The sequence below is a fragment of the Arctopsyche grandis genome, chromosome 11 (assembly GCF_051622035.1).
Source record: "Arctopsyche grandis isolate Sample6627 chromosome 11, ASM5162203v2, whole genome shotgun sequence".
Lineage (NCBI taxonomy): Eukaryota > Metazoa > Arthropoda > Insecta > Trichoptera > Hydropsychidae > Arctopsyche > Arctopsyche grandis.
The window spans coordinates 18,623,331-18,648,376 of NC_135365.1; the positions used below are offsets into that span (position 1 = coordinate 18,623,331).

The window sequence follows — 25,046 nt, forward strand, 5'->3', positions numbered from 1 at the left end:
AAAGAAGTGATGGTATTTCTAAAAATAAATATGAAGCATGTATCATTGATCAAAAATTGAAAAACTTTTTAAAATTAGTCTATGAGGTTTTTATTAAGTTTTTCTTCATCTAATTAAATTAAGTGAATTTCATTTATAAAATTCGAGAGTAGTATTAACGACAACCAATTGAGTTATTTGAAATAAACATTTATTTCAAAATACTTCTTCATTTAACAATTAATTAGTTGAGAAAAAGTTTTTAATTATATTATAAAGACATATAATTAAATGATGGCGGTTTATCATGATTATGTTCATTTTTTATATTGACCAACATATTGTCCCTCGTGTACACTGCAGCCCGGCAACTTTTGGAAGTTGTGGAAGTACAAACCCATCGAACGCAACCTGATGATAAAACTCTTCTCCGTGCAAAACCATATCCATTAAACAGTAAAATTTTATTTCCAGTCATGCGAGACCTCACGATGAGGGCTGAAAACAAAAAAACACAAACATTATCAACATTTGTCTACGAATCAATTTATTGACGATACTCTGTCAAACGAAATTAATTTCGTTTAACAGATTTTCTTACCGATTGAACGCTAACAAATATTTGGATTCAACGGATTCCCTTAAGTCCATCGAATTGCTATTCTTTTGGTCTATTTTAAGGTTAAGTTTTCCTAAAGAAGAATTTAATGTTGAATATAATTTAAAAAACAACTTCATCTATCTCTATCTAATCTATAATTTGGAAAGAGACTTTGTATGTATGTATGTATCCTTGGTCGTCGTCGTCGTCGTCGTCTTCGTCGTCCGTAGATCGGTGACGTCATCGAACACGTGATTCGATTTTTTTTTTTTTTCGATCCATGGGCGCCGATTTTTTTTTTCGTTTCAATGGATTCACCCCCGCGGGGGCGCAAGGCGAGTAGCTTCATGGGGCCCCGCCAGGGGCGCCACAAGGGGCGCAGCCCCGAAGGGGGCCCGGGGGGCGCAGCCCCGTGGGGCCCCAGCCTCATGGGGCGCAGCCCCATGGGGCTCAAAAGGGGGCGCCACAAGGGGCGCAGCCCCGTGGGGCCCCGAAGGGGGCCCGGGAGGCCCAGCCTCATGGGGCGCAGCCCCATGGGGCTCAAAAGGGGGCGCCACAAGGGGCACAGCCCCGTGGGGCCCCAGCCTCATGGGGCGCAGCCCCATGGGGCTCAAAAGGGGGCGCCAACAGGGGCACAGCCCCGTGGGGCCCCGAAGGGGGCCCGGGGGGCCGAGCCTCATGGGGCGCAGCCCCATGGGGCTCAAAAGGGGGCGCCACAAGGGGCGCAGCCCCGTGGGGCCCCGAAGGGGGCCCGGGGGGCCCAGCCTCATGGGGCGCAGCCCCATGAGGCTCAAAAGGGGGCGCCACAAGGGGCGCAGCCCCGTGGGGCCCCGAAGGGGGCCCGGGGGGCCCAGCCTCATGGGGCGCAGCCCCATGGGGCTCAAAAGGGGGCGCCACAAGGGGCGCAGCCCCGTGGGGCCCCGAAGGGGGCCCGGGGGGCCCAGCCTCATGGGGCGCAAGCCCTAATAGGCATTAACTAAGGGGGGCGAAGCCCTAGACGGCAATTAATCATGGGGGCGCGGAGGGGCGAAGCCCTAAAAGGCAACTGATCATGGGGGCGAAGCCTTAGACGGCATTTAATCATGGGGGCGCGGAGGGGCGAAGCCCTAAAAGGTATTAACTAAGGGGGGCGAAGCCCTAAACGGCAATTAATATTGGGGGCGCGGGGGGCGAAGCCCTAAAAGGCATTAACTTAGGGGGGCGAAGCCCTAGACGGCTTTTAATCATGGGGGCGCGGAGGGGCGAAGCCCTAAAAGGCAACTGATCATGGGGGCGAAGCCCTAAACGGCAATTGCTCATGGGGCGTGGAGGGGCGAAGCCCTAGAAGGCAAAGGCTCAGGGGGGCGCCGAGGGCGAAGCCCTAGAAGGCAAAAAAAAATTTTGATTTTTTTTTTTTTGATTTTTTTTAATTTTTTTTTTGATTTTTTTTTTGATTTTTTTTTATTTTTTTTTTATTTTTTTTTAAATTTTTTTTTTTAATTTTTAAATTTTTTTTTTTTTTTTTAATTAAATTAGCTTAGTCATGTTTAAGCGGTTTATATTATAAACACTGAGCGAAGCCGGGTAATACAGCTAGTAATGTATGAATTAAAAATAAAACATACTGAGTTTAGGACTTTACCACAAAATTTATTGTAATAATTAGTTAAATATTATAATAAATAAGTAAGGTTAGTTTAGATATAGATATTTACATTAAGATATATTATAATATATACATACATATGTACAATACTTTTTTAGATTGATTAAACATTTGCAAACTTTATTGAATTTTATTTTTAAATTATTTTTTGTTATGTTTCTGAAAGTTGTTTTCCTTAAAAAGTTGTACTTTCCTTACTCTCTTCGTATACAAACAAAATTGATTTGCATATATATTATATAATAAATATATACAAAAATTACACACTAAGCAATTCGATAATGAATTTTATAAAAATTATATTTTATCTATCGATACATACAAATGTATTACGTAGATAAAATATTGAAATATTATTTTTGTACAATATAAATTTAAGTATTATATGCAGGCGCGGCTCGTGCATAGGAACTGCGGCGCTGCAGCACCCCCAGAAAAAATACAAAAAAATCACATTTGTATACATTTACAACTTGTGAATTTAATTTAAATATGAATGATTAGATATTTGACATAATCATTATTAATAGGTATGTCAAATATATCTAAATAAAAGTTGTAAATGCGATTTTTTTGTAATTTTTTTGGGGGTGCTGCATCGCCGCAGTTCCTATGCACGAGCCGCGCCTATATGTATGCAAATTATATGTATGCAAAATATACATTTGATTCAAATAAACACATATTATACAAACATCTATGTAGTATTCAAATCATAGCAATTATTTGTGCAAGTAATAAAGTTCAATACTAAGTGTACATTAAACAAATATTTATGACAAAAGTGCATATACATATGTACATATAACGTCCAACTCTTAGTGAAATATTATATTTGAATGAATCTTTTCATAGCTGAGAGATATTATCGAATAATGGATCCGAAAAAATGTTTTTGTAATACAGATTAAATTGTAACTACTTCCTCACTGGTACACGCTTGATAGACGATGGGTTAACTTTGAAGTTCATTGGTGGGTCGTGATTGTGTTCGTTGAATGCTTCCAAAACGAAGTTGTCACGCACGTGAACCGAAGCTGGACAATTTTTGACATTACTACACTGCCATCTTTCTTTGCCATGTTTCAATACGCATTTCAGGCTATAGGTATACTTCCGGTACAATAGCAACCATTTCCCAGGTGTCCGAGACTCGACAAATGAACCTGAAATTAATATAAGAGCGTTCCATCACGGTTCAAACTCGTTGTAGTAGGAAAACCGTTTATGTAAAACGACATTATATGTTAGCAGATTAACTTTTTATTTAATGAAATAATATTTTACATTTACTGTTTTATTTTCTATATTAAAATATCATTGTTAAGAATAAAAATTATACGATATTATGATATTGCATTAAATTAATAGGGAGATTATTCGTCATATTGTTTAATTATGAATACTCGTTTATTGAATAAATGCAAAACTACCTACGGCCATTCACACACGATGCTCCAGGTGCTGTCTGCTTTCTTATTTAGGAAAGTTTAAGATGTGCAAATAAATCAAAAAGATATAAAAGAATCTTCAATCTTCTTAATAATTGGATCGAGAATAATTAGCCGGAGCTTCATGTGTATGTTCATTATTTATTTTTAAAATTATGTTGTTCAATGTGTATATTACTGCTTTGCACTTTCGTTTTCCTTGCATGGTACAACACCATCTTGTTTTGCCTGACTTTGACGTTATCTGCCTATAAAAATTGTAGTTTTCATATGTAACGCTGACGTCGTTTGGATTTTTCATGCTTCTTATGTAATGCACTGCAATTTAATAGAAGTATATTAGATATTGAATGAATTTACTAGAGTTTTATTAGTTTAAGATGCCAAATATGAGTAATCCTATAAATTATTTAAATTATAAAAATCCTTGATCTGAAAAACTGATCGAGAGGATATTATGGACATGAAATAATAAAAAAAAGCTGAGATTGAGGCATTATTGCCCAACTTGGATGTATTTATAGTTATTATAAAAAAGTTAGAAGCACAAATATAGTAATATTCAATTTTATTCTCACTTTCTGTATTAACTTAAAAAAGCACACACACACACACACACTTTTATAAAATTAATCTCCTGCGATTACGTAACTTCACTGAATTTGACATTGTGAGACAACTCACAATGTCAAATATTAAGTACACTTAAATACATAATGATCTGTGTATTAATAAATACATATATCGAAAAATTTATCTGACATTCTAGATAAAATAAGATACTGCTATATTTTTTCTATTAAAATTATTGCAATTTTAACAACGATAATAAATCTTGTGTTTTTATTATATTTACAGTGGAATTCAGAATTGGAAAAAAAGGAAATCCAATATTATGCATTGACAGCTACACGTTTTACAAGACAAAAATTACAAAATCTGGGAAAATTCGTTGGGCGTGTTCCACACATAAAAATAAAGGTTGCATGGCGGTAGCTCACACAGTTGAAAATACCCTAATTTATGTAAAAAACGACCATCAACATTAAGATCTAAATAAATAAAAAGAAATATTAGATATTATTGTATTCAAAATATTCAAATACAATTATTCTTTTGTCTTGAATGTATTACTAATAATGTAATGAAATTAAAAAATGTAAAAAACATACCATTATTAATTATTTGATCAATAAAACTTTTAAACCAAAATAAACATATTTCTGAGAATTTTACTAATTCTATAACAATAATATATAACATTTTTTATATACTGGGGCGAAGACTAATCAATCTTTGCTAATATGACAATGGTTTTTGATGCTTTCTTCTCGTTTATGAGATATGAGCGTTTAAAAAAATGAGCAATTTTTACAAAATATCGGCTTTTGCAGTCTTTAACTAATGAAACTAAGAAAAACCTTGTAAAAATATCTAGTATTGCTGTGCCAAAAATGAGTATTGGAATCAATAGCTAAATTTTTTTTCTATTGTAATTGAAAGTCAAAAATATATATTTTTTTAACATTCACAATCGTTTTTTACACTTTTTTTAAACGCTCTTATCTTAAAAACGAGAAAAAAAATCAATGTCATATTCAAATTTAGTAAAGATTGAATAGTTTCCGCTCCATTGATTTTTTTTTTGTTGTTCAATGTAATAAAACATTATTTTTTACCTATGTATGTATGTACATATTATATATAACGTTAAGAAAACAGGAAAATTTTCTACAATAGTTTATTTAGAAAATTTATACCGTTTTTAAATATTCGATTGTGTTCAATTTTAAAAGTAGATTTATTAAATACACAATAAAAAGTACCAAAGTTTAACGCATTTACAATGAAAGCGTTTATTTGTATTTAATTTAAAATAGCACTATATTAGATTTGTATAATATAAACACATACCAATAAATATTGAATAAAAATAAATAGAGATAACGTGAGCCTTTTAGCTGTCGCAGAAATCTAAATTGCAATCCTTGACCATCGAAAAGTACTGCTTCAGATGTTCCCAAGTGCAAATTCCCCGATAACAACCAGGCAATTCCATCGGTCTCTCATTAATAAAGAATTGCACTTGATATTTCTCTTCAATGTTTCCGCAACTGAAACAGGAAAAAGTAGCATTTAGAATCCATCAATTCAGGAAAATTTAACATTCAACTATATGTAGTTATTTTCACTCACTCGTGGAGAACAGCGACGAAGTTTCCAGCAAACGGAGTATTCTTACTAGTTCTATACCTTCTATTAATCAACAAATCTTCATAGTCAGTGCCTTTAAGTTTCTTTTGATCTTTGGCATAGTTCATTGTCGTGAACATCATATCCAACATGGTATCATGAGTAAACATGGCAACCAGTTTAGGTTTGATTGAGCTGCCATTGTTATTTACCGTTGTCTCAAATGTCTCCATCAAATGCTGGAGCGGCATGCATCCTAATTTCTGATTGATCTCATATCCATAACCACTCTTGTAATAACGAGTGAGATCTGCATAATACTCCATGAAGAACAATTCCTTTTTGGTGAAGATTGAACACCACGGTGAAATTTTATTTAGATATCTAGTTTTGTCGAAACGACAGTTGTCGTACATTGAATCAATGTCATCGTGTTTCAATAATTTGGATAAGCCCATTCGATTGGTGACATCGCTCAATAACTATAAAATGTAAATGATTTTATTGATTTTTTGTTATTATTTTTGATGGATTACTATCTAAACGCAATAAATACCTTTTTATAATCGTCAGATTTTCTAAACGCTTTTTTTTCTTCTTTCCTGTCATCATTTGTATTAACTTCGTCCTGCCATCGTTGGCAATTTTCATAAGGCTAAAATATTTAAATAAAAATAAATTACACAAAAATTTATAAATAAAATAAAATATTACTCATTTGCAAAAATCTTTGCAACAGAAACAAATATAAAGTAATAAAATTTAATTTTAAATTGTAAAATAAAAGTATTATTTATAAATAAATTTTAATTTTTCATACTAATTAGTAAATGATATTGAAAAATTTTCTCACTCAATTAAAATGTGGCGATTAATAAAAACCTTGTAAAAAACGTATGATTTTACCTGAATGACATAATCATCTTCTAAAGGAGTCTCGATTAAAACGTCTGTATGCGATCCATCTCCAAACAAACCGTCAATGAAAGCTCTGCAGCTTTGATTTGTTCTCTGTGTGAAAGTATGTCTAAAATAGTAGTCATCTGTCGTGTATGGACCTTCTAGTAGGCTTGGATATCTTTTACGATACCGTCGAGCCAACGCTACTAAATCCTTCCATCCTTGTTCGTTCAAAAAATTACCTTGCGTTTCCAAGCTTTCATCCCAAGTCCAATATTTTAACGCTAAGAAATCACCAACGCACAGAGCACCTGTTGCAGGCATTTGACCTGACTCGTAATTCTCGACCAATTTGTCTCTGAGTTCAATCGACAATTTCATTTCCATCAAATCATCGGGCGATGCATATCTCGTACCATGACGACCGAGTATCCACATCTGAATGGGTTCACAAACTGCAATAAAATCACACATTTGTACGAAAAAAAAGAATTGTAATAAAAGGAAGATTAGTTATACAATGTTAATTAATTACTTACTGGTTTCGGAACCGCCACTTCCTCTGACTTGATCATATGGAGTTTTGGTCGAAAAGTACAAATAAGGATTGTCGTCATTAGTAAGGCAATAATCACCATTGATTTTCACGATGGAAAATAACAAGAAAATCAGCGAGACTTTTGTGACAATCATGCTTGATCGAAGAATGATATTTGACTAGAGTTTCGATCTCCTTTAAGAGCGTTGACAAACTAATGTGCAACGACATTTTATACTTATATATATTAAATTCAGAAGTAAAACAAGATAATAGATCAATTCAAAATGCAATCAATTTTTCAGCGATTCTCAATTTATTTTTTGAATGTATGTAATTTAGCATAATTGTACATAAATATATATATATACTTTCTAGTGGGGTATTATTTAGCTGAATGTATTTGTATAAAAATTAAATGCCTATGCTATTTTATGAGAAAAGTGTTATTACAATGAAAAATATATACATACATATGTATTATATATTATATACATACATATGTATAATAGTTTTTTTCCCAAGAAGTTTATTCACATTCAAAATTCCTTCGGAAAAGCCCACAATTTTTCTGATCTTGCATTAATTATCCATAGCAAATGCTTTTAGAGTTTGCCATAATAGTTTTCTATTGCTCTAAGTTGGAATATTTATAAATTACAAATAAATGTTGAGACATACTGCGTGTAAAATTCAATTAGATTTTCATACTAATAACAAAATATAGATCAATTTTTTTACTGATATTTTTTGCTCATATCGCAAGAATTTTTTTCATTTTCTACTTGTATATTCAAATATCATATCAAAACATATAAAGCAATTTAGCTGTTGATCTTGATTTCAGTGTTACATTTAATGTAATGTAATATTCTAAAATTTTATTTGTCCAAGTAAAACATATTTATTCTACGTATATATTACACACATATTGTATGTATGTGTAGATTATACAAATTTATTGAAATTAAAAATTCATTGGTGGTAGGAGTCAGAGTCATTTAAAATTGGGCAATTCTGACCCCGAACGAAATTTTTTTAAATGATTTAATAATTGAATATTGAATTACTAACGAACGTTAAGGGCTGTTTGCGACAAAAGTGAACAATAGTATCTATTTAAATCGTAGACGCAGTGTTTCTTTTTCAGAAAGTTTTTCTCGTGTTTATTCCATAAATTATAAAGAAGTTTAATAATTCCGTCATGTAAAATTCGTGAATAAAGAAATCAAAACATTAAAATAACGTTTTTTCAATAAAATTAAATGATTTTCATCAAGCTCACTATATGTATGCATATGCGCCACCTTGCTTTAGTATTCAGTACCTACGAAAAATATTTATACAAAAAAGTCCATTCGTCGTACTGGTTGGTCAAATTATAATTGTATTTATGTGCTTGTAAATGGTCCAACACTTTTAGGAACAAAAACTGAAAAAAACCCGATTAAAATTTTTTTTAAATCGTAGTCATTTTTAACGATTCTACATCCTGTTGAGAATAGTAGTTAATTAAAATACATATACTTGATATAAATTCATTATAGTCAATAAAGGCCAATAACTATTTCTATTAAAAGGTAATTAATTGACATTCTGAAGTTTGAATAGCCAACAGCTCATGATTATGTTCAAATTTATCATCGATGTCTTACCCAAACGAGATTTAATTCAGAAAAATGAAAATATAATTTTTATTTGAAATATATAATAATTCGTTTTGTCCAAAAGTGGAATAAGTAATTAATTTTTGTTTTATTCAAAAAAAAATTAGGTTTATTTCACTTTTTCTATAGACTTTGGAGTAAAATTACAATAGATTTAATAAAATTTAAATTAAATATGTTTATGCTAACAGAATAAAAAAAATAAATGAACATGATTTCGTTTTACAGTAAAAGTTTATGAGCCCAACAGATTTGTTCCACTTGCATATATAATGGTTCACATATTTAATTTTATAATACATTAGTTGTTTTACCCGGCTTCGCTCAGTATTTGTAATATAAACAGCTTAAACATGGCGAATCTAATAGTAAATATTCATTTGTTATTTTATTAAATTTATTTGAATCGAAAAAAAAAAATCTAATCATCTAATCATCTTCTTAAAATTGAATAGTTAAAAGGTTATTTAATTTTACTGAGGGCCCATATTTTCTAACAGATAGTGGGGCCTACTTGCCATTAGGCAATGCCGCTTGTATGGCCAGTCCGCCACTGCATTTATTTAACCAACTGATAAAAGGCATCTTATGGAACCATTAAATACGGCCTCCAAAATATTATCCTCGACAATTTTATAATACTACATACTTAAATTTGACATGTTCTAAAATATTCATTGTTGAAAGATGGGAGATCAATAAATATGGTCAGGATATTAATTATTAAATTATCAATATCTGCTTTCAAATTAATGATATGACTGATGAGTTGAGATAAATTTTGCGTTTATCTAAAATCTCTCAATAAATCGCTACATGCGTGAATCCGAAAATTGTTTCGCGTGTTACACTCATGGTAATCTAAAATCATCTGGCATGAATCCGGAAAATATTTTCAAAAAGTCTTATCTATGTGTGTAATCTTGCAAGTTCAATTCATTTTTAGAACGTGGTGATTACAATGTTTGATATATTAGGTCTGTTATAATTCAAACAACGCGAACGTATTTGTTGTTATGTAGTATCAAAGATAATATTCTTGTGAATCTTATCTGCGTTAGACTATAGACATTGATTGTTTATTAATTTGCCCTCTGATAGATTACGCATATAAAAATAGAAGAACATATTCATTTACTTTATTGGAAACATTTATTCCTTCGAGTTCTTTGAATCATTGATAGATAATTTTTCTTTTAATCCACAAAATATTTAAAAAAAATTTATGAAATTATAAAATATCATAATGCCATAATTGACGTTCTTTATATTTGACTATTGCCATGGCAAATCCTAATTTAACTCTTGAATTATGCGATGAATACATTTAACCAATGTATGTGCATATATACTAGGGCTATGGAGTCGAAACGTCTTTGTAAATATCACGAATTTTAATTACAATCGTTGAATTGCGCGTATTTTGATGTGTTGTGACCAAAGCTGATTGTTTTATCCGTCTCATGTTTCTTTTTATTCTCATTGATTTATTTGTGTATGAAGTTCAAACATACTTAAATATATGCTATTAATATACTTACTTTTTATTTATACCTATTTAATTACCAATAATTCAATAGATTGGGTTATATGTCAATTTTAAGTGATTATTTCCTTTCATTTTTTATATTTTGAAAATCGCTATTATTTTTATTACTAACAATTTTATACATTGGCAAGATAAGTCGATCTTGCTAATATGGTTCAAGTTGGAGTCGGAGTCGTATTTAATAATATTTATAATATTTTGTGTGTAAAAAAGGTTCAAATTTATTAAATCGCAATAATTATACTAAAAAATAGTCGCAGTAAAAGTAACTCATTTTTATTTATTTTTTACTAGTGATTTTACCCGACTTCGCTCGGTATTTATAATATAAACCACTTAAACATGGCTATTCTTATAGTATACAATCATTTGTTTGTTGATTACATTTATTTAATTGAAAAAAGTTAATTTTTACAGCCAATTTACATTTGTGAGAAACAAATTTATACTCGCAAAACAAATGGTTTTTGTTTTATATATAAGGGAATCGCAATTGAAACAGGAATTACGAATCGAATAATGAAATGAAACAGTAATTGGAATCCGGAACTGAAACAGTAATCGCGATCCGGAATTGAAAAAGGCATCCGGATCCGGAACTGAAACGTAATAGCGATTCGGAACTGAAACAGTATGCAGGACCCGGTTCTGAAACAGTAATCGTAATCCGGAATAGAAAATGGCATCCGGATCCGGAACTGAAACAGTAATCAGGATCCATTCGGAATTGAAAAAGGCATCCTGATCCAGAAATGATAAAAGAATCCGGAAACGGGACTGAAAAAGTAATTTGGAAACGGAATCGAATTGAAAGCGGAATCGATATCGTCGTCATAGAAACTTTGATTTGTTTTCGATGCTCCCAACTAGAGGTTGTGATTTCTCGGAATATTTGAATCTTAAGAATTCGAATATCTCTTTTTTGTTTCTCGAGAATTCTCAAGTATAATTTAATATAGTGAATAGATTTTTTCAGCATATTAAATTCACAACATACAAAAATCAAAAGGACACAAATTATATTAGGGGTTTATAAATTTATTAAAGACATGATGAAAAAAATATATAGAGAGATACAATAGAACATTGAAGAGAAAAAAAAAAAATTATATAAAAAAAAAAATATTATAAAAGGCATAAAAAAAAGGAAATAAAAACATACGATAGTAATTTAAAATATTTAAAATAACAATACATATGTAAAAAAGAATTTTATAAAATTCCTAGTGTTGCTACCCAGTTTTGCCCGTGTTTTCGTGACCAAAAGATAACTAATCAAAAGATAAAAATACTGGACATACTGGACAAATAATAAAAATACTAACCATCTATGCATATTAAAATACTGACCAAAAATTGATTTGTATGTATGAAAAAATACATAAATAATAAATCAAACATATTTGCCTGTTAAGTAAAACTTCATGCGTATGTATGTATGTATGTATATTCATGCTTCATGCATATGTATGTGGCATACATATGTATGTATATTCATACTAAACATTTCACAAAAAATTATTTACGAGTTAACTATATATGGAAATCCATCAGTTTATTGAACAAAAAGACGTAGTGATAAATTTAAAATATTCTCGATATGTTCGAGATTCTAATAAACGATGTCACGAGAAACGAAAATCTCGAATTTTCATAATAAAATATTCTCGAGAAATGAGAATCTTGAAATTTCACAATAAAATATTCTCGAGAAACGAGTATCAAAATTTCTCGATCAAAACCTCTACTCCCAACCAAACTTTACATAATTACATACTCGAAAACGTACATACAAAGTCTCTTTCGAAATTATATATTAGATATGTAGTAGTGCTTTCATTCCCGGAAGGTTACTTCAGCACCGGAATTGCGGTGCTGGGAATTTCCGATCCCGGGATCCCGGTGCTAGCACTAGGAAATCAAATGTATAAGAAAAAAAGTTCAATTGCATGTTTTCATATTTCAAAAACGTTCAATTGCATTTTGCAAACTCTCCCGATGTTTCACGCAAAAAATACTCTAGTTTGGCTACATTCTTTAAATTTTCGGTTCGCATCCGTAGATTTCTAAGATTAAATAAAACACAATAAATAAATTAAAAAAACATCACTTTGATTCCGTCGTGATAGTTTGTATCGTCTAGTAATTATTCATCGAAACAATGATGAAATTTGAAAAAATTGACGTTGTATCGATAAAAATTTTAGTAACCGATACTAAGTTTCAGTTCGATTGGACGAACGGTGTTCAAGATATCCCCAAAATGCACTGACACACAATACACATACATACACTCACACAGAAACATGGACACATTCACACATTTTTTCTAGATCATGAAAACGTGATCAGTGATCCATTCTGAGTTCCAATTAGTCAAAATATGCTTCAAATATCATTGCGGTTGAGCACAATATCTGCGACACAATACAGGCCGTTCATACCATTTCAGCTGTATCACATCTAATAGGGTTCTGTGAGAATATTTTTGAAAAAAATTGTTTTGCATGAAAATAATAAAAATATGTATATTTTGTACTCTATTGTTTTATTGATTCCACGAGAAATAATTTCGTTATCAAATAATACAAAATAAATTATAAATCAACTAAAACTGGGTTATAATAAATGTTTTTCAACATTTTCGTAAATTTTTCATATTTTAATGTAAAATACTCGAAAAGAAAAAATAAATCGTATTTAGTGTTGATGATTATTATTCGCATATATTATGGTGGAGTTTAATGAGCGCAACGAGGCTTTACATCCTTTGAATACACACTGCCATCGTGTTTGACCGTGAGATGACACAACATGTTTATAAAATTTATACAATCCAATTTGAATCAACACATTGCCCTTCTTCGAGATGGTGAATATCGGAGCTGAAAAGTAAAAATTTAGATTGGTCAGTATCTAAAAAAAAAATTACAGAAATTGATTATAAGCAAAGATAAATGGCAAGGTCAACATACCTTTCATATACATGAACGAGAAACAAGCTCAAGTATAATGAGTTTATAATCCACATGAAGTAACATACTCGTTCATAATTGAGAAGATAGAAAATACCTGTTATCGTTCCCTACGTGAGATTCTTTACCTTACTTAATTTTTTATTTATGTATATTGTAATACTAATCCTTAGAAAAACCTTTCATTACTATGTTTTGTGCATCGGATAGCTATTATAGCTTGTACTCGTCATTATGAATAGATAAGTGTGGAAGGATTATAAGAATATGCTGTTTCTAGTCAGATAGGTGCAAAACAGCACTTGTGCGTTGTGGGCGATATTTAAATTTTTATTCTTTCACAGTTTTAACCTATATTTTTCATTTTGTATGTTCATATTTGTTGATCATTGAAGCGCAGTGGGATATATGTAATTCCACAATGCTCGAAACATTTTTTCATTTAGTAAGTAAACATTTTAAGCTATATAATTTTAGTTATGAATACTTTATGTACATATAAATGAAAATAAAAATGCGTTTCAGTTTGTGTTAAATTTTATATCCTGTGTATATTATAACAAACGAGTAATATAATAATTTTTATTTCTTTTATCTGTCATTATGTCGATGTACATACAAATATGTAAATGTGTGTAATAAATTACTATTTTACAAATATCATCAAAAATAAGATAAAATATGTATATTATTGCACACTTTAAATAGCGAGTTTACATATTTATCACGTTCACAACCATGGTCTTCATAATGGTTTTCCATTGTATGTTATACTATGTATACTTATCTGTATAATTATAAATGTGATTTTTGGTGAAAGTTTTTCCTTCAATTATACAAAAGCACCAATCATCCTTCAAAACCTCTATAAACCGGGCTAAAATTAAGAAGTGTAAATTAGAGATAAATATATATATGAACATTGATAAAATATATAATATTAAAATTGTGCAAAGATATACAAATGTAAAACAATCAAATCACAACTTGAGCTTAAATGTCATTTATATATTATACATATGTATAGTATGTTTTGTATACATCTTCAGATCTAAGCTTTTATTTAAAATATCGTTAAAATGACATAATATAACAATCTTGTTCAAAGAGTCAGTTTTTCATAAATATTTTGTATTATATAGGTAAAATTATGGAATATGTATGTATGTAATGTATTTATAAATCGACACACATATTTGATGATATTATTTATCAAATACTTTCAGTATTTAGTATTTAGCATTGGTTTAAAAATAATAAAAATATTGACTCTCTATTACATGTATAAAGAATTTGAATATGAATTAAATAATCAAGTACATACTTATGAGTGTGTTCGTTTTTCACAACCACTATACTGTCATTCACTGTATATAGATAAGCTCTACATTTTCTTTTTCCATTCAGAGTGCAAATCCACCTCGTTTTTTGACCACAGCTTGAAATACGATGTTTGCAATAAGTATTATTCATATAAACCAGATTCTGCTTTCCGTGTGTTCGAGAATCTATATATCGAGCTGAAAAATTGCAATTATGTGAATCAGATATGTTAAAGAAGTCGTATGTGGATGGATATATGGAAACATAAGCGAAGATGAGGACACGAGAAGAGGACCCCACTCACGTTGAGATTTGTATCAATTATCGTCATTTGTACCGGTGTAGCGAAACATCGAAATTCTGAGTATGGATCATGTCAGTTTGGTTTATGTGACTGAAATTTTTTATCTTCGGAATCTTAAAACTACAAAAATGTATCGCTCTTTTATCTTATTCACAAATTTCGACGTGGGTGGTGTCTCCGCCCACATGTCCATATTTGGATACATTGTATCCATGAAGTTTGGGTGTGTAAGCCAATCTTGAGCGACATTTCTACTCATATTATGTTTTTGTCATGAATAGATTAATCGACAAATTACACTTTAGCTAAGTGATGATTGTATAGAAAGGTATAAAATAAAAATATTGTTGAAATTTTAATAACACGTGTTTATATTTTTCAATGAAAACAATATATTATATAATATTATTCTTATATGTTGATTATTCGTGGTTGTGCTCGTTTTTCACGAATATTACAACATTATCTATCGTATATAAACTTGCCCTGCATTTTCTTTTCCCATGTCGAGTGCAAATCCATCTAGTTTTTAAACCATATCTCGAAACACGTTGCTTGGAAAATGTGTGATTCTTGTACACAAGCATTTGTCTTCCAGGTGTTCGAGAATTTATAAATTGAGCTGAAAAAAACGAAGTCAATTAAATTCTTAACCGACAGTGTGATCGTACAATTAGATACATACGTCTGTTCATTATCAAATATATTTTTATTTGGGAATAGAATAGTAAAAAATATTATACATTTGTACTATGTATTTTATATCTATGCATGTACGTATGTACATATGTATGTATGTACAATGTAGGTATGTCTCTGCCAAATTAACAAACCGAAAATATAATAAATTTATTTGTAAATTGAAATTCATTAGCCTAATAAGGCAACTGGACTAGCTAGACTATTACATAACATTGTATTATTATTACATATTGTATTATTTCATAGTTATTAAGTATATTATTTAATTTTGACTGCCATTTATTAATAAGATTGTTAAAGTTTATGGTAATTTAGGTCTGTTTGTTTACATGTGTATTATTATTACATATTGTATTATTTCATAGTTATTAAGTATATTACTTAATTTTGACTGCCATTTATTCATAAGATTGTTAAAATTTATGGAAATTTAGGTCTGTTTGTTTATATGTGTTTTATTAAATAATTGTATATGACTGTTTTTACCTAAATAAATAAATAAATAACAGTTTTTTATTAATTTATTATAATATATTATATTTACCATGTGGCTATCTTACAAATAATACTTATGTAGTTTTAAATGTAGTATTATACATACTAACACACATTATTATACAAAAACTAAAACATAACATTTAACGAAAATACAATACAAATCAAAAAAGAATATATAAAATTGAAAACAGTCATTTGTCAATATCTATTTTTATTTTTATTTATCAAAAATATAAATAGTAGAAATTTTCGAACTTTATGTCATAATTTAATTAATTCTTCAATTTGATTTTATTTTAGCTTTAAAGAAAAACTTCAGGGAAAAGTTTAAATATGTAAAAATAAATGAAGAAACGCTTAAAATAATTAAAACAGCATAAGCTATAATTAGATACATTTATTGATGAAAATGAATACAAAGTCACAAAAAAATACATAATTACTACACAAATTATAATTAACTTTTATACAGCAAGATCCCATTTTTGGCATTCCACAAAAAAAACGGTATCTATTCACGTATGCCATATTTTTAATGCCATTTCAAACATTGAAACCCTCCAAATTTCATCTAAATGGCAATCCATGTCAATTTTAGAAAATTTTTCAATGCCAGGGTAACTTATAAATTTCTTCATTTTAATCATTTCCACTCGATATATAAAACATGTTTTTCAACTTTTTTTGCGTTTACAATAAAAAAGGTTTAATTTGAGGGCGGCAGACGGCATTGTACCCCGCTAGATGAGTGGGATCCTAATAGAAATTGGTAATAGTTCGGTTGGATCACAGATGGATGGGTGTGAGAATTGTTGATGGTAATGATTGTTGAATTTTTTATATGTATGCTAGCCCTGCATCTAGACCGCGATGCTCTGGTGCAAACCCATCTTTCTCTTCCGTCAGTTAAATTAGACTGCTTACCAAAGAAATTGTTGCCATACATAAGAAGCACACGTCCATTGTGCCTTATTATGAATCTAGCTGTAATAAAAAACAAAATGTAAGTCGAGGATTTATATATATATATATTGGTATATACTATGTATAATACATGTGCTGTTTTTACTGGTAATGCGCTGAAATTAAAATAATTAATTTTAGGGACGGTGTGTTCATGGTTTCCTTTTAGTTCTAATAACGCATCGCCAAGAGTAATAGCTTTAGCCCGGCAATTTCCTCTTTTGTAACGGGAACAACACCATGTGATGCGATTTTGGTTTCGATTTTGATAAGAATAGCTGTAGCCGTTCACGAATAATAACCTTCCTTTAGCAGTTGGAGTGAAAAACACTGAAAAAACAAATAAAGCTGCTAGGTATTTATTTAATAAATAAAAAATACTGTCATTTGAATGAATTAAACCATTAGAAATATTTAATTTTAAAAAATAAAAATTTTCAATGTACATATTTATACAAAAATTGTTTTCTTGTCAATGAGCTAACAAAAAAGGTTTAGAAAAAAAAAAACTAATAAATATAATCAAATAAAAGTACATTACAAGCTAAGTTCGGAAAGAAATATGGGTTGATTTAATTAATTTTGATATTTATTTTATTATAATGCAAGTAAAACCTGATTACATCGAACCTTATTACTTAAATCGAATTTCGATATAAATTGAAATTTATGTCAAAGTTTTGGCGCTTAATAGTGATTTTCATACAAAATTCTACTCTAATTTCGTAATTCACAAACGGAAATGATTTTCGAGTCCCATTGAAAATGTTAAATTCTAAAAATTGAATATTTCAACTTTTGCAACCAAAACCCAAATTCTCAGATATTTTACTTAAGAATTGAATAACTAACACAAATCTAATAGGTTAGTTACCACTGTGCTATATTTTATGCACCTGGTATTGTAAATAGCCGATTGGAATTGTTTTTGTCAAAGGGAGTTCCTTCTTTCGTTTTCACTTTTGCGGTTTCTGTTTTGCATCAATCATGCAACGAAAATCGAAATGCAGCAAAATAAAATTATAAGATATTTATTTATAATGTATAAATATATAAGTATAATACATGCATATGTACTAGTTATTTTAATATAAATTTTAAATTATTGGTCAATTAACGAGGTTTTACTAAGTTTATTAAAAGAAACACAACAAGAAATAAAAACATAAAACAGAGTTTCGTTTAAAAGAGTACTTTATTTTTTAATTCAAAAATTTATTCCATTACATTAGTAACCAATTTTATTAATTTTTTCCCCATATGATGGACAATCATACGATATTGGTCGTTGTCTTACAGGACCAAGTACATAATCTGCCGGATTGTGGTTGTGTTCGCCTTTAGTGCGAACTACCTGGTCCAGTTTTGTGTGAATGGTTGACCTGCATTTGGTTGATGACCATTTTGTACACGTCCATCTAATTTCGCCAGAAGCAAGAAAATTGTTCATGCTAAATCTATAGTTACGATATAGAGCGAGTTTTCTGCCGTAGACTGATGAACTCACATATTGAACTGAAATTTTAAAATATTACACATTAAATATGGAATTCAATGGAGAATTAGTGCATCAAGTATTATTACTTTTTAATATTAACAATTACTTATTTCAGTATTTATAAAACTTAAAGTATTAAAAGTTTGTAGTAAAAGATCAGACTTCAACTCCGACATTGATTTCGACACTGACTTCAGACATCAAATACATATATTAATATTTTAAATTTTGCATTCAAAATAGGAACGTTAAGCTTATTATGAAATTAATATCGTGAAAAAGTCCAGTAAAAATGACCAAAATTCACGATTCTCTCTAGTCATGCGATAAACTTAAATTTATTTTTGATTTAATTGATCTGAGTGTTTTTAAGATTCAATAAACACAATGAATTTTATTTTTTCATATAAGGTATGTTAAAATTTAATTACAAGAGGAAAGGTTTTAAATAAAATTTTATTTAAAAATATATTAGTTTTACATATGTACATATGTGTGTATGTATGTATATCTTCTTAATTACATATTTATACTATAAATAAGTACAAAGTAGAATGTACAATAATTATTTAATGACAACTAATTTAGTGGTTGTGTGCATTTTGAACCCCGACGATTGTATTTCCGATAGAATAAACAACAGCTTTACAATTCAATTTGCTCTGTAAAGTGCAAGCCCATCGGATTTTTCCATTCTTTGAAGATGATGTTTTGTTATAAGAATACTTTCCGTGTGAGATTAAGTATTTACCAGGATTTCTTTTAGACTCCTTAAATACATATTGACCTGAAAAAATGTATATATTTATTATTACTATTATACATTTGGCAATTCTTGTATGAACATATACATTTATATGAAAATGCATGTTAATTTTATCTTGGAAATTGGCTTACTAATTTTGATAACATTTCTGTACTCACCTATTTCTACCCTAAAAAATATTAAAAGGTGTTTATACTTTAGGAACACATATCTATTGAACTATGTATGTACATCTAATATATAATTTCGAAAGAGACTTTGTATGTATGTTTGTTTGGTTCGTAGAATCCGTGACGTTCAATTTAATAAAAAAACAAACGAATATTCAAATAAATTTAAATAAAATAAAACTATTCAAATAAATTTCATCAAATGTTTACTATTAGATTAGCCATGTTTAAGCGGTTTATATTACAAATTTCAAGCGAAGACGGCTAAAACCACTAGTATATTATGTACATATTAACTCTATCAGTGTATATGAACTCTATTAGTTGCCTAGGCCAGAGCATCATAACCTGTGCACCGCGGTAATATGTGTCTCCGAACAGCACTTCGGCCTAATGCGTGCGAGTGAGATCGCGTGTGAGGGAGAAAACCGATGTTAGTTAGTATTTTGTCCCTATACGGAATAACCAGCGACTGCCGATGAAGTACATATGCATGTACGTAGCTGACAAACTCTACGAGTCGTAAACAATGTGTGCCGCGAATATCCAAAGGTTATGATGCTCTGGCCTAGGCGACTTACCACGCAAATGTAAGCGATTATTATTTATGTGTAATGAATAACAAATTTAAAATTAATGATTTTATCATACATACATAAAACTGAAACAAAAAGTCGAAATGCAATGAAGTAGCAGTCTTATTAAGTTTAAACCTACATACATAGCCGATGTATTGTCTATTAGAAACAAAATTTGAAAGTTGAAAATAAATAAATCAATTCATATTAGAGGATTAAAACCAGAGAAATTTAATAATAATAGAAGGGCCCTTACGAATAATTGTTGTCAATATTACGCGGTACGTCTCTATAAATACGCTACAACACACGGAATACAATCACATCAATTTACTTATAAAAATGTATCCCATGTTGTTTATCGTGTGTTTTTGAATGCATTGTGCAATTTTTACCGATGCTTGCCCATCTTACGAGTAACATAAACAAACAGAGAAGTTTTTATCGGACACACGTCGAGCACCAAGCATCAAATACGACTGATGCTAAAATTATTTAGGATTGTCTGTGGACAATCGTCACTTGACAACAATATGACGCCTAAAGCCACTTCTATTAATATAACATTTCTCTGATTAAAAAAGATTAAAACAAATCAGCCGAAGTTCCCGCCATTGGTAAAAGTTAAGAAAAAAGCTGAACCTTTAAAGAAAATATTGTACATACATATGTATGTATGTTTCTTTACCTTGACCCGAATTCCGATGCCTTCGAAAAAAGTAAATTAAATTTTATGTTTACATATAAAATATTATGTATATATATACATATATAATACAAATATAATATGTAAATGTACGTTTTTAACAAATAATTCAACACATGTACCTATATTTTATATATGTATAAGCATTAATTTTAGAAAAAACATATGTATGTAGTACAAATTTTTAATAGTAAAATTTGTACTACATATGTATGTACATATAAGAAAAAAATGTATACATTGTTGGTAATCTACATATATAGTATTATTTATTGAATTATCCAATTATGAAATTCAATAAAACATTTTCATGGACAGTGTCCAATTTGGCATTCATTACATCAAATAGTAATGGTTTTTCTCTCTCTTCCATATCCGACACATGAGACATTGTTTCCTACCCCTTCTAAATGTACATATGTAATGTTGGTGATGGTATAAAAGAAATACTGTAATTTAATGGGTTGTTCGCGTTAACTATTAACAATTATAATATACTAGTGTTGGGCCCGTTGATTTCAACGGGTGGTTTCGAAAAGGAATTGAAACTCGAATAAAAATAAAGTTAAAGATATTGAATCGACTGGTTTCGGAAAGAAATTGATGAACGAATTACGAAGTGATTACGAATTACGAACTACGAATTGTGCATCGCCGACCTCCTGCCGCCTTTGCCCCCGATGCCTCCGTCGCTCCGGGGCCTTCGGCCCCAGCGCCGCCGACGCCTCCGGCGCCCCCGACGCCTTCGGCACCCCGGGGGCTTCGCCCCCAGCGCCGCCGACGCCTCCGGCGCCCCCAGCACCCCCGATGCCTTCGGCACCCCGGGGGCTTCGCCCCCAGCCCCCCCGATGCCTTCGGCACCCCGGGGGCTTCGCCCCCAGCCCCCCCGATGCCTTCGGCACCCCGGGGGCTTCGCCCCCAGCGTCCCCGATGCCTTCGGCACCCCGGGGGCTTCGCCCCCAGCGCCGCCGACGCCTCCGGCGCCCCCAGCCCCCCCGACGCCTTCGGCACCCCGGGGGCTTCGCCCCCAGCGCCGCCGACGCCTCCGGCGCCCCCAGCACCCCCGATGCCTTCGGCACCCCGGGGGCTTCGCCCCCAGCGCCGCCGACGCCTCCGGCGCCCCCAGCCCCCCCGATGCCTTCGGCACCCCGGGGGCTTCGCCCCCAGCGTCCCCGATGCCTTCGGCATCCCGTCGCCCCCAGCCCCCCCGATGCCTTCGGCACCCCGGGGGCTTCGCCCCCAGCGCCGCCGACGCCTCCGGCGCCCCCAGCGCCCCGATGCCTTCGGCATTTTTATTCGATGCCCCCGGCAATGAAAAAAATGAAAAAACTGAAAAAATGAAAAAAATGAAAAAAATGAAAAAACTGAAAAAATGAAAAAAATGAAAAAAATGAAAAAACTGAAAAAATGAAAAAAATTAAAAAACTGAAAAAATGAAAAAAATTAAAAAACTGAAAAAATGAAAAAAATGAAAAAACTGAAAAAATGAAAAAAATGAAAAAAATGAAAAAACTGAAAAAATGAAAAAAATGAAAAAACTGAAAAAATGAAAAAAATGAAAAAAATGAAAAAACTGGAAAAATTAAAAAAATTAAAAAACTGAAAAAATGAAAAAAATTAAAAAACTGAAAAAATGAAAAAAATGAAAAAACTGAAAAAATGAAAAAAATGAAAAAAATGAAAAAACTGGAAAAATTAAAAAAATTAAAAAACTGAAAAAATGAAAAAAACGAAAATTATGAAAAAAATTAAAAAAACTGAAAAAACCTGAAAAAAACTGAAAAATATGAAAAAACTGAAAATATGAAAAATATGAAAAATATGAAAAACATGAAAAAAATGAAAAAAATGAAAAAAAAAAAATTTTTGTTCCCCATACTGGTTGATGGTTGATCGTCCGTCACATATATACAAATATACATACAAATATACATACAAATATACAAATAGACATACAAATATACAAATATACAAATATATTTAGCGACAGTCCGTTTTTATATATATTATATATATATACTAGCTGTATTACCCGGCTTCGCTCAGTGTTTATAATATAAACCGCTTAAACATGACTAAGCTAATTTAATTAAAAAAAAAAAAAAAATTTAAAATTTAAAAAAAAAATTAAAAAAAAAATAAAAAAAAAATAAAAAAAAAATCAAAAAAAAAATAAAAAAAAAATCAAATTTTTTTTTTAAAAAAATCAAATTTTTTTTTTTGCCTTCTAGGGCTTCGCCCTCGGCACCCCCCTGAGCCTTTGCCTTCTAGGGCTTCGCCCCTCCACGCCCCATGAGCAATTGCCGTTTAGGGCTTCGCCCCCATGATCAGTTGCCTTTTAGGGCTTCGCCCCTCCGCGCCCCCATGATTCAAAGCCGTCTAGGGCTTCGCCCCCCTTAGTTAATGCCTTTTAGGGCTTCGCCCCCCGCGCCCCCAAGATTAATTGCCGTTTCGGGCTTCGCCCCCCTTAGTTAATGCCTTTTAGGGCTTCGCCCCTCCGCACCCCCATGATTAAATGCCGTCTAGGGCTTCGCCCCCCGCGCCATATATATATATATATATATATATATATATATATATATATATATATATATATATATATATATATATATATATATCATTTTAATCGATATATTTAAATGTTTAGCACATACATATTTGTAATAAAAAATAATTAGTCTCGAATGTTTAAATGTTTACCCTTTCAAAATTATTTAATTAGTCTCGAATGTGACCAAAAACGACACAAGAGGGATTGCCCTCAAATACGTATGTTTCTTTCAGACAAATGATCTGTAAATCGCTATGAAAAATAATCTTATTAGGATTGATTGCAATTAAAATGTGACAAGCTAACTATTAATCTGAGTATATGTACATGCATATATGCCATGACAATATATGTATGTAGATGTCAATCGTATTTTATACGCAATACAACTTTTATGAATACAAACATTTCAGTTTTCAGACTATTTATTTGCATAAATATACCAATTGTAAACAAAAAAAATTATTCATATTCATAAACCATTTCAAAATAGACTTAAAAAATTGAAAACATTTCATGGAAATCTTTAAAACATTTGCCATAACACAATCCTATATCACATTTTTTGCAATATGTGGATACCATTTTTCTCAAATTTTTGAGCTTTCTGCAAAAACGACATTGTTTCTGTCCTTTCAATCTCGTGGATGTGGGTGGTAAATATTCTAAACAATGGTCTGTTGATACATTTCCTGAATAGAAACGTTCGATGATCAGTGATGAATTATCGACAGCAACTGAAATATTCATCTTATTATCATCGATTAATTTAGTACAATATATTTACATACATACATGTGTACATACGTACATATGTACGGTTTGGTGATTCCGCAAAAAGCGATTTCGTCGCTAAACATCTGGCACCCAAAAATTCAATCAATCGAAAGCTTCAGACGCGAAAAATTGTTCTATCGAGAATTCGAGTGTCAAGATATTCCGTATTTGCGATTTTTGTGGCAACGATCGCAATTTGCACAATAATCCGTTTATCGTATGTACATATGCAGTGACAGTTCATAAAAATGTTTGATATAAATAAAATGTCAAAACGTTTTACAAACTTACTTATAGTTACTATTTATTAGACACTAGTGGTACTACCCGGCTTTATTTGAATTGAAAAATAAATTATTTACTGACCGACCAATCACAAACTTCTTTGACCAATTCAGACAATCATAAACGACTTTGAAGACAGCCAATCAGAAACGAATTACATACACCGTTTCGGTTTTATATATAATATATAACTTGTATAAGATTGTCAAATTCGAAGAGGAAACAAGGGTTTGGTAAAAACACACGATTTCACAGATGCTGTTTAAAATAGTGCTTGAGGATGACAAAGAGTTCAAAGTGGATGATAATATTATAATGAACAAACGAGATTTTAATGAACTAGATAATATATAACTCCACTATGTGTGAGTAATAAAATAGTTTCAATAAAATTTATATGTCAAATAAAATAGTTATTTATGTCTAC

The 25,046-nt window shown here is 31.2% G+C and overlaps 2 protein-coding genes across 5 annotated transcripts in view; both read right to left on the reverse strand.

Moving 5' to 3' along the window:
• LOC143919269 (uncharacterized) overlaps positions 1-25,046 on the reverse strand; it is a 494,191-nt gene that overhangs the window by 248,516 nt on the left and 220,629 nt on the right. The window contains exon 5 of one of the 4 annotated variants that reach the window (XM_077441498.1): positions 16,690-17,309. The exons of 2 other annotated variants lie outside the window; for them this stretch is intronic. In XM_077441498.1, coding sequence (XP_077297624.1) covers positions 17,032-17,309 — 278 coding nt within the window. In that variant the 3' untranslated portion in view covers positions 16,690-17,031. Of the gene's footprint in view, positions 1-16,689; positions 17,310-18,467; positions 18,804-25,046 lie in introns of those variants that run through there. One more of the 4 variants, XM_077441497.1, reaches the window with a different exon arrangement.
• On the reverse strand, positions 5,330-7,533 carry LOC143919270 (multiple inositol polyphosphate phosphatase 1-like). Its single transcript, XM_077441501.1, has 5 exons — positions 7,309-7,533; positions 6,776-7,224; positions 6,426-6,524; positions 5,873-6,351; positions 5,330-5,790 (listed from the first exon to the last, which is right to left on the reverse strand). Exons 1-5 carry the CDS (start codon positions 7,460-7,462, stop codon positions 5,634-5,636), a joined length of 1,338 nt encoding a protein of 445 aa, XP_077297627.1. The 5' UTR covers positions 7,463-7,533; the 3' UTR covers positions 5,330-5,633.

What these genes read in the sequence shown, in the direction of transcription:
- LOC143919270 (XM_077441501.1), bottom strand. Translation starts at nt 7,462, where the DNA reads ATGATTGTCACAAAAGTCTCGCTGATTTTCTTGTTATTTTCCATCGTG. An exon ending in AAGTGGCGGTTCCGAAACCA is followed by an intron (nt 7,225 to 7,308) that starts GTAAGTAATTAA and finishes ATTTTATTGCAG; the next exon opens with TTTGTGAACCCATTCAGATG. An exon ending in AAGATGATTATGTCATTCAG is followed by an intron (nt 6,525 to 6,775) that starts GTAAAATCATAC and finishes TAAATATTTTAG; the next exon opens with CCTTATGAAAATTGCCAACG.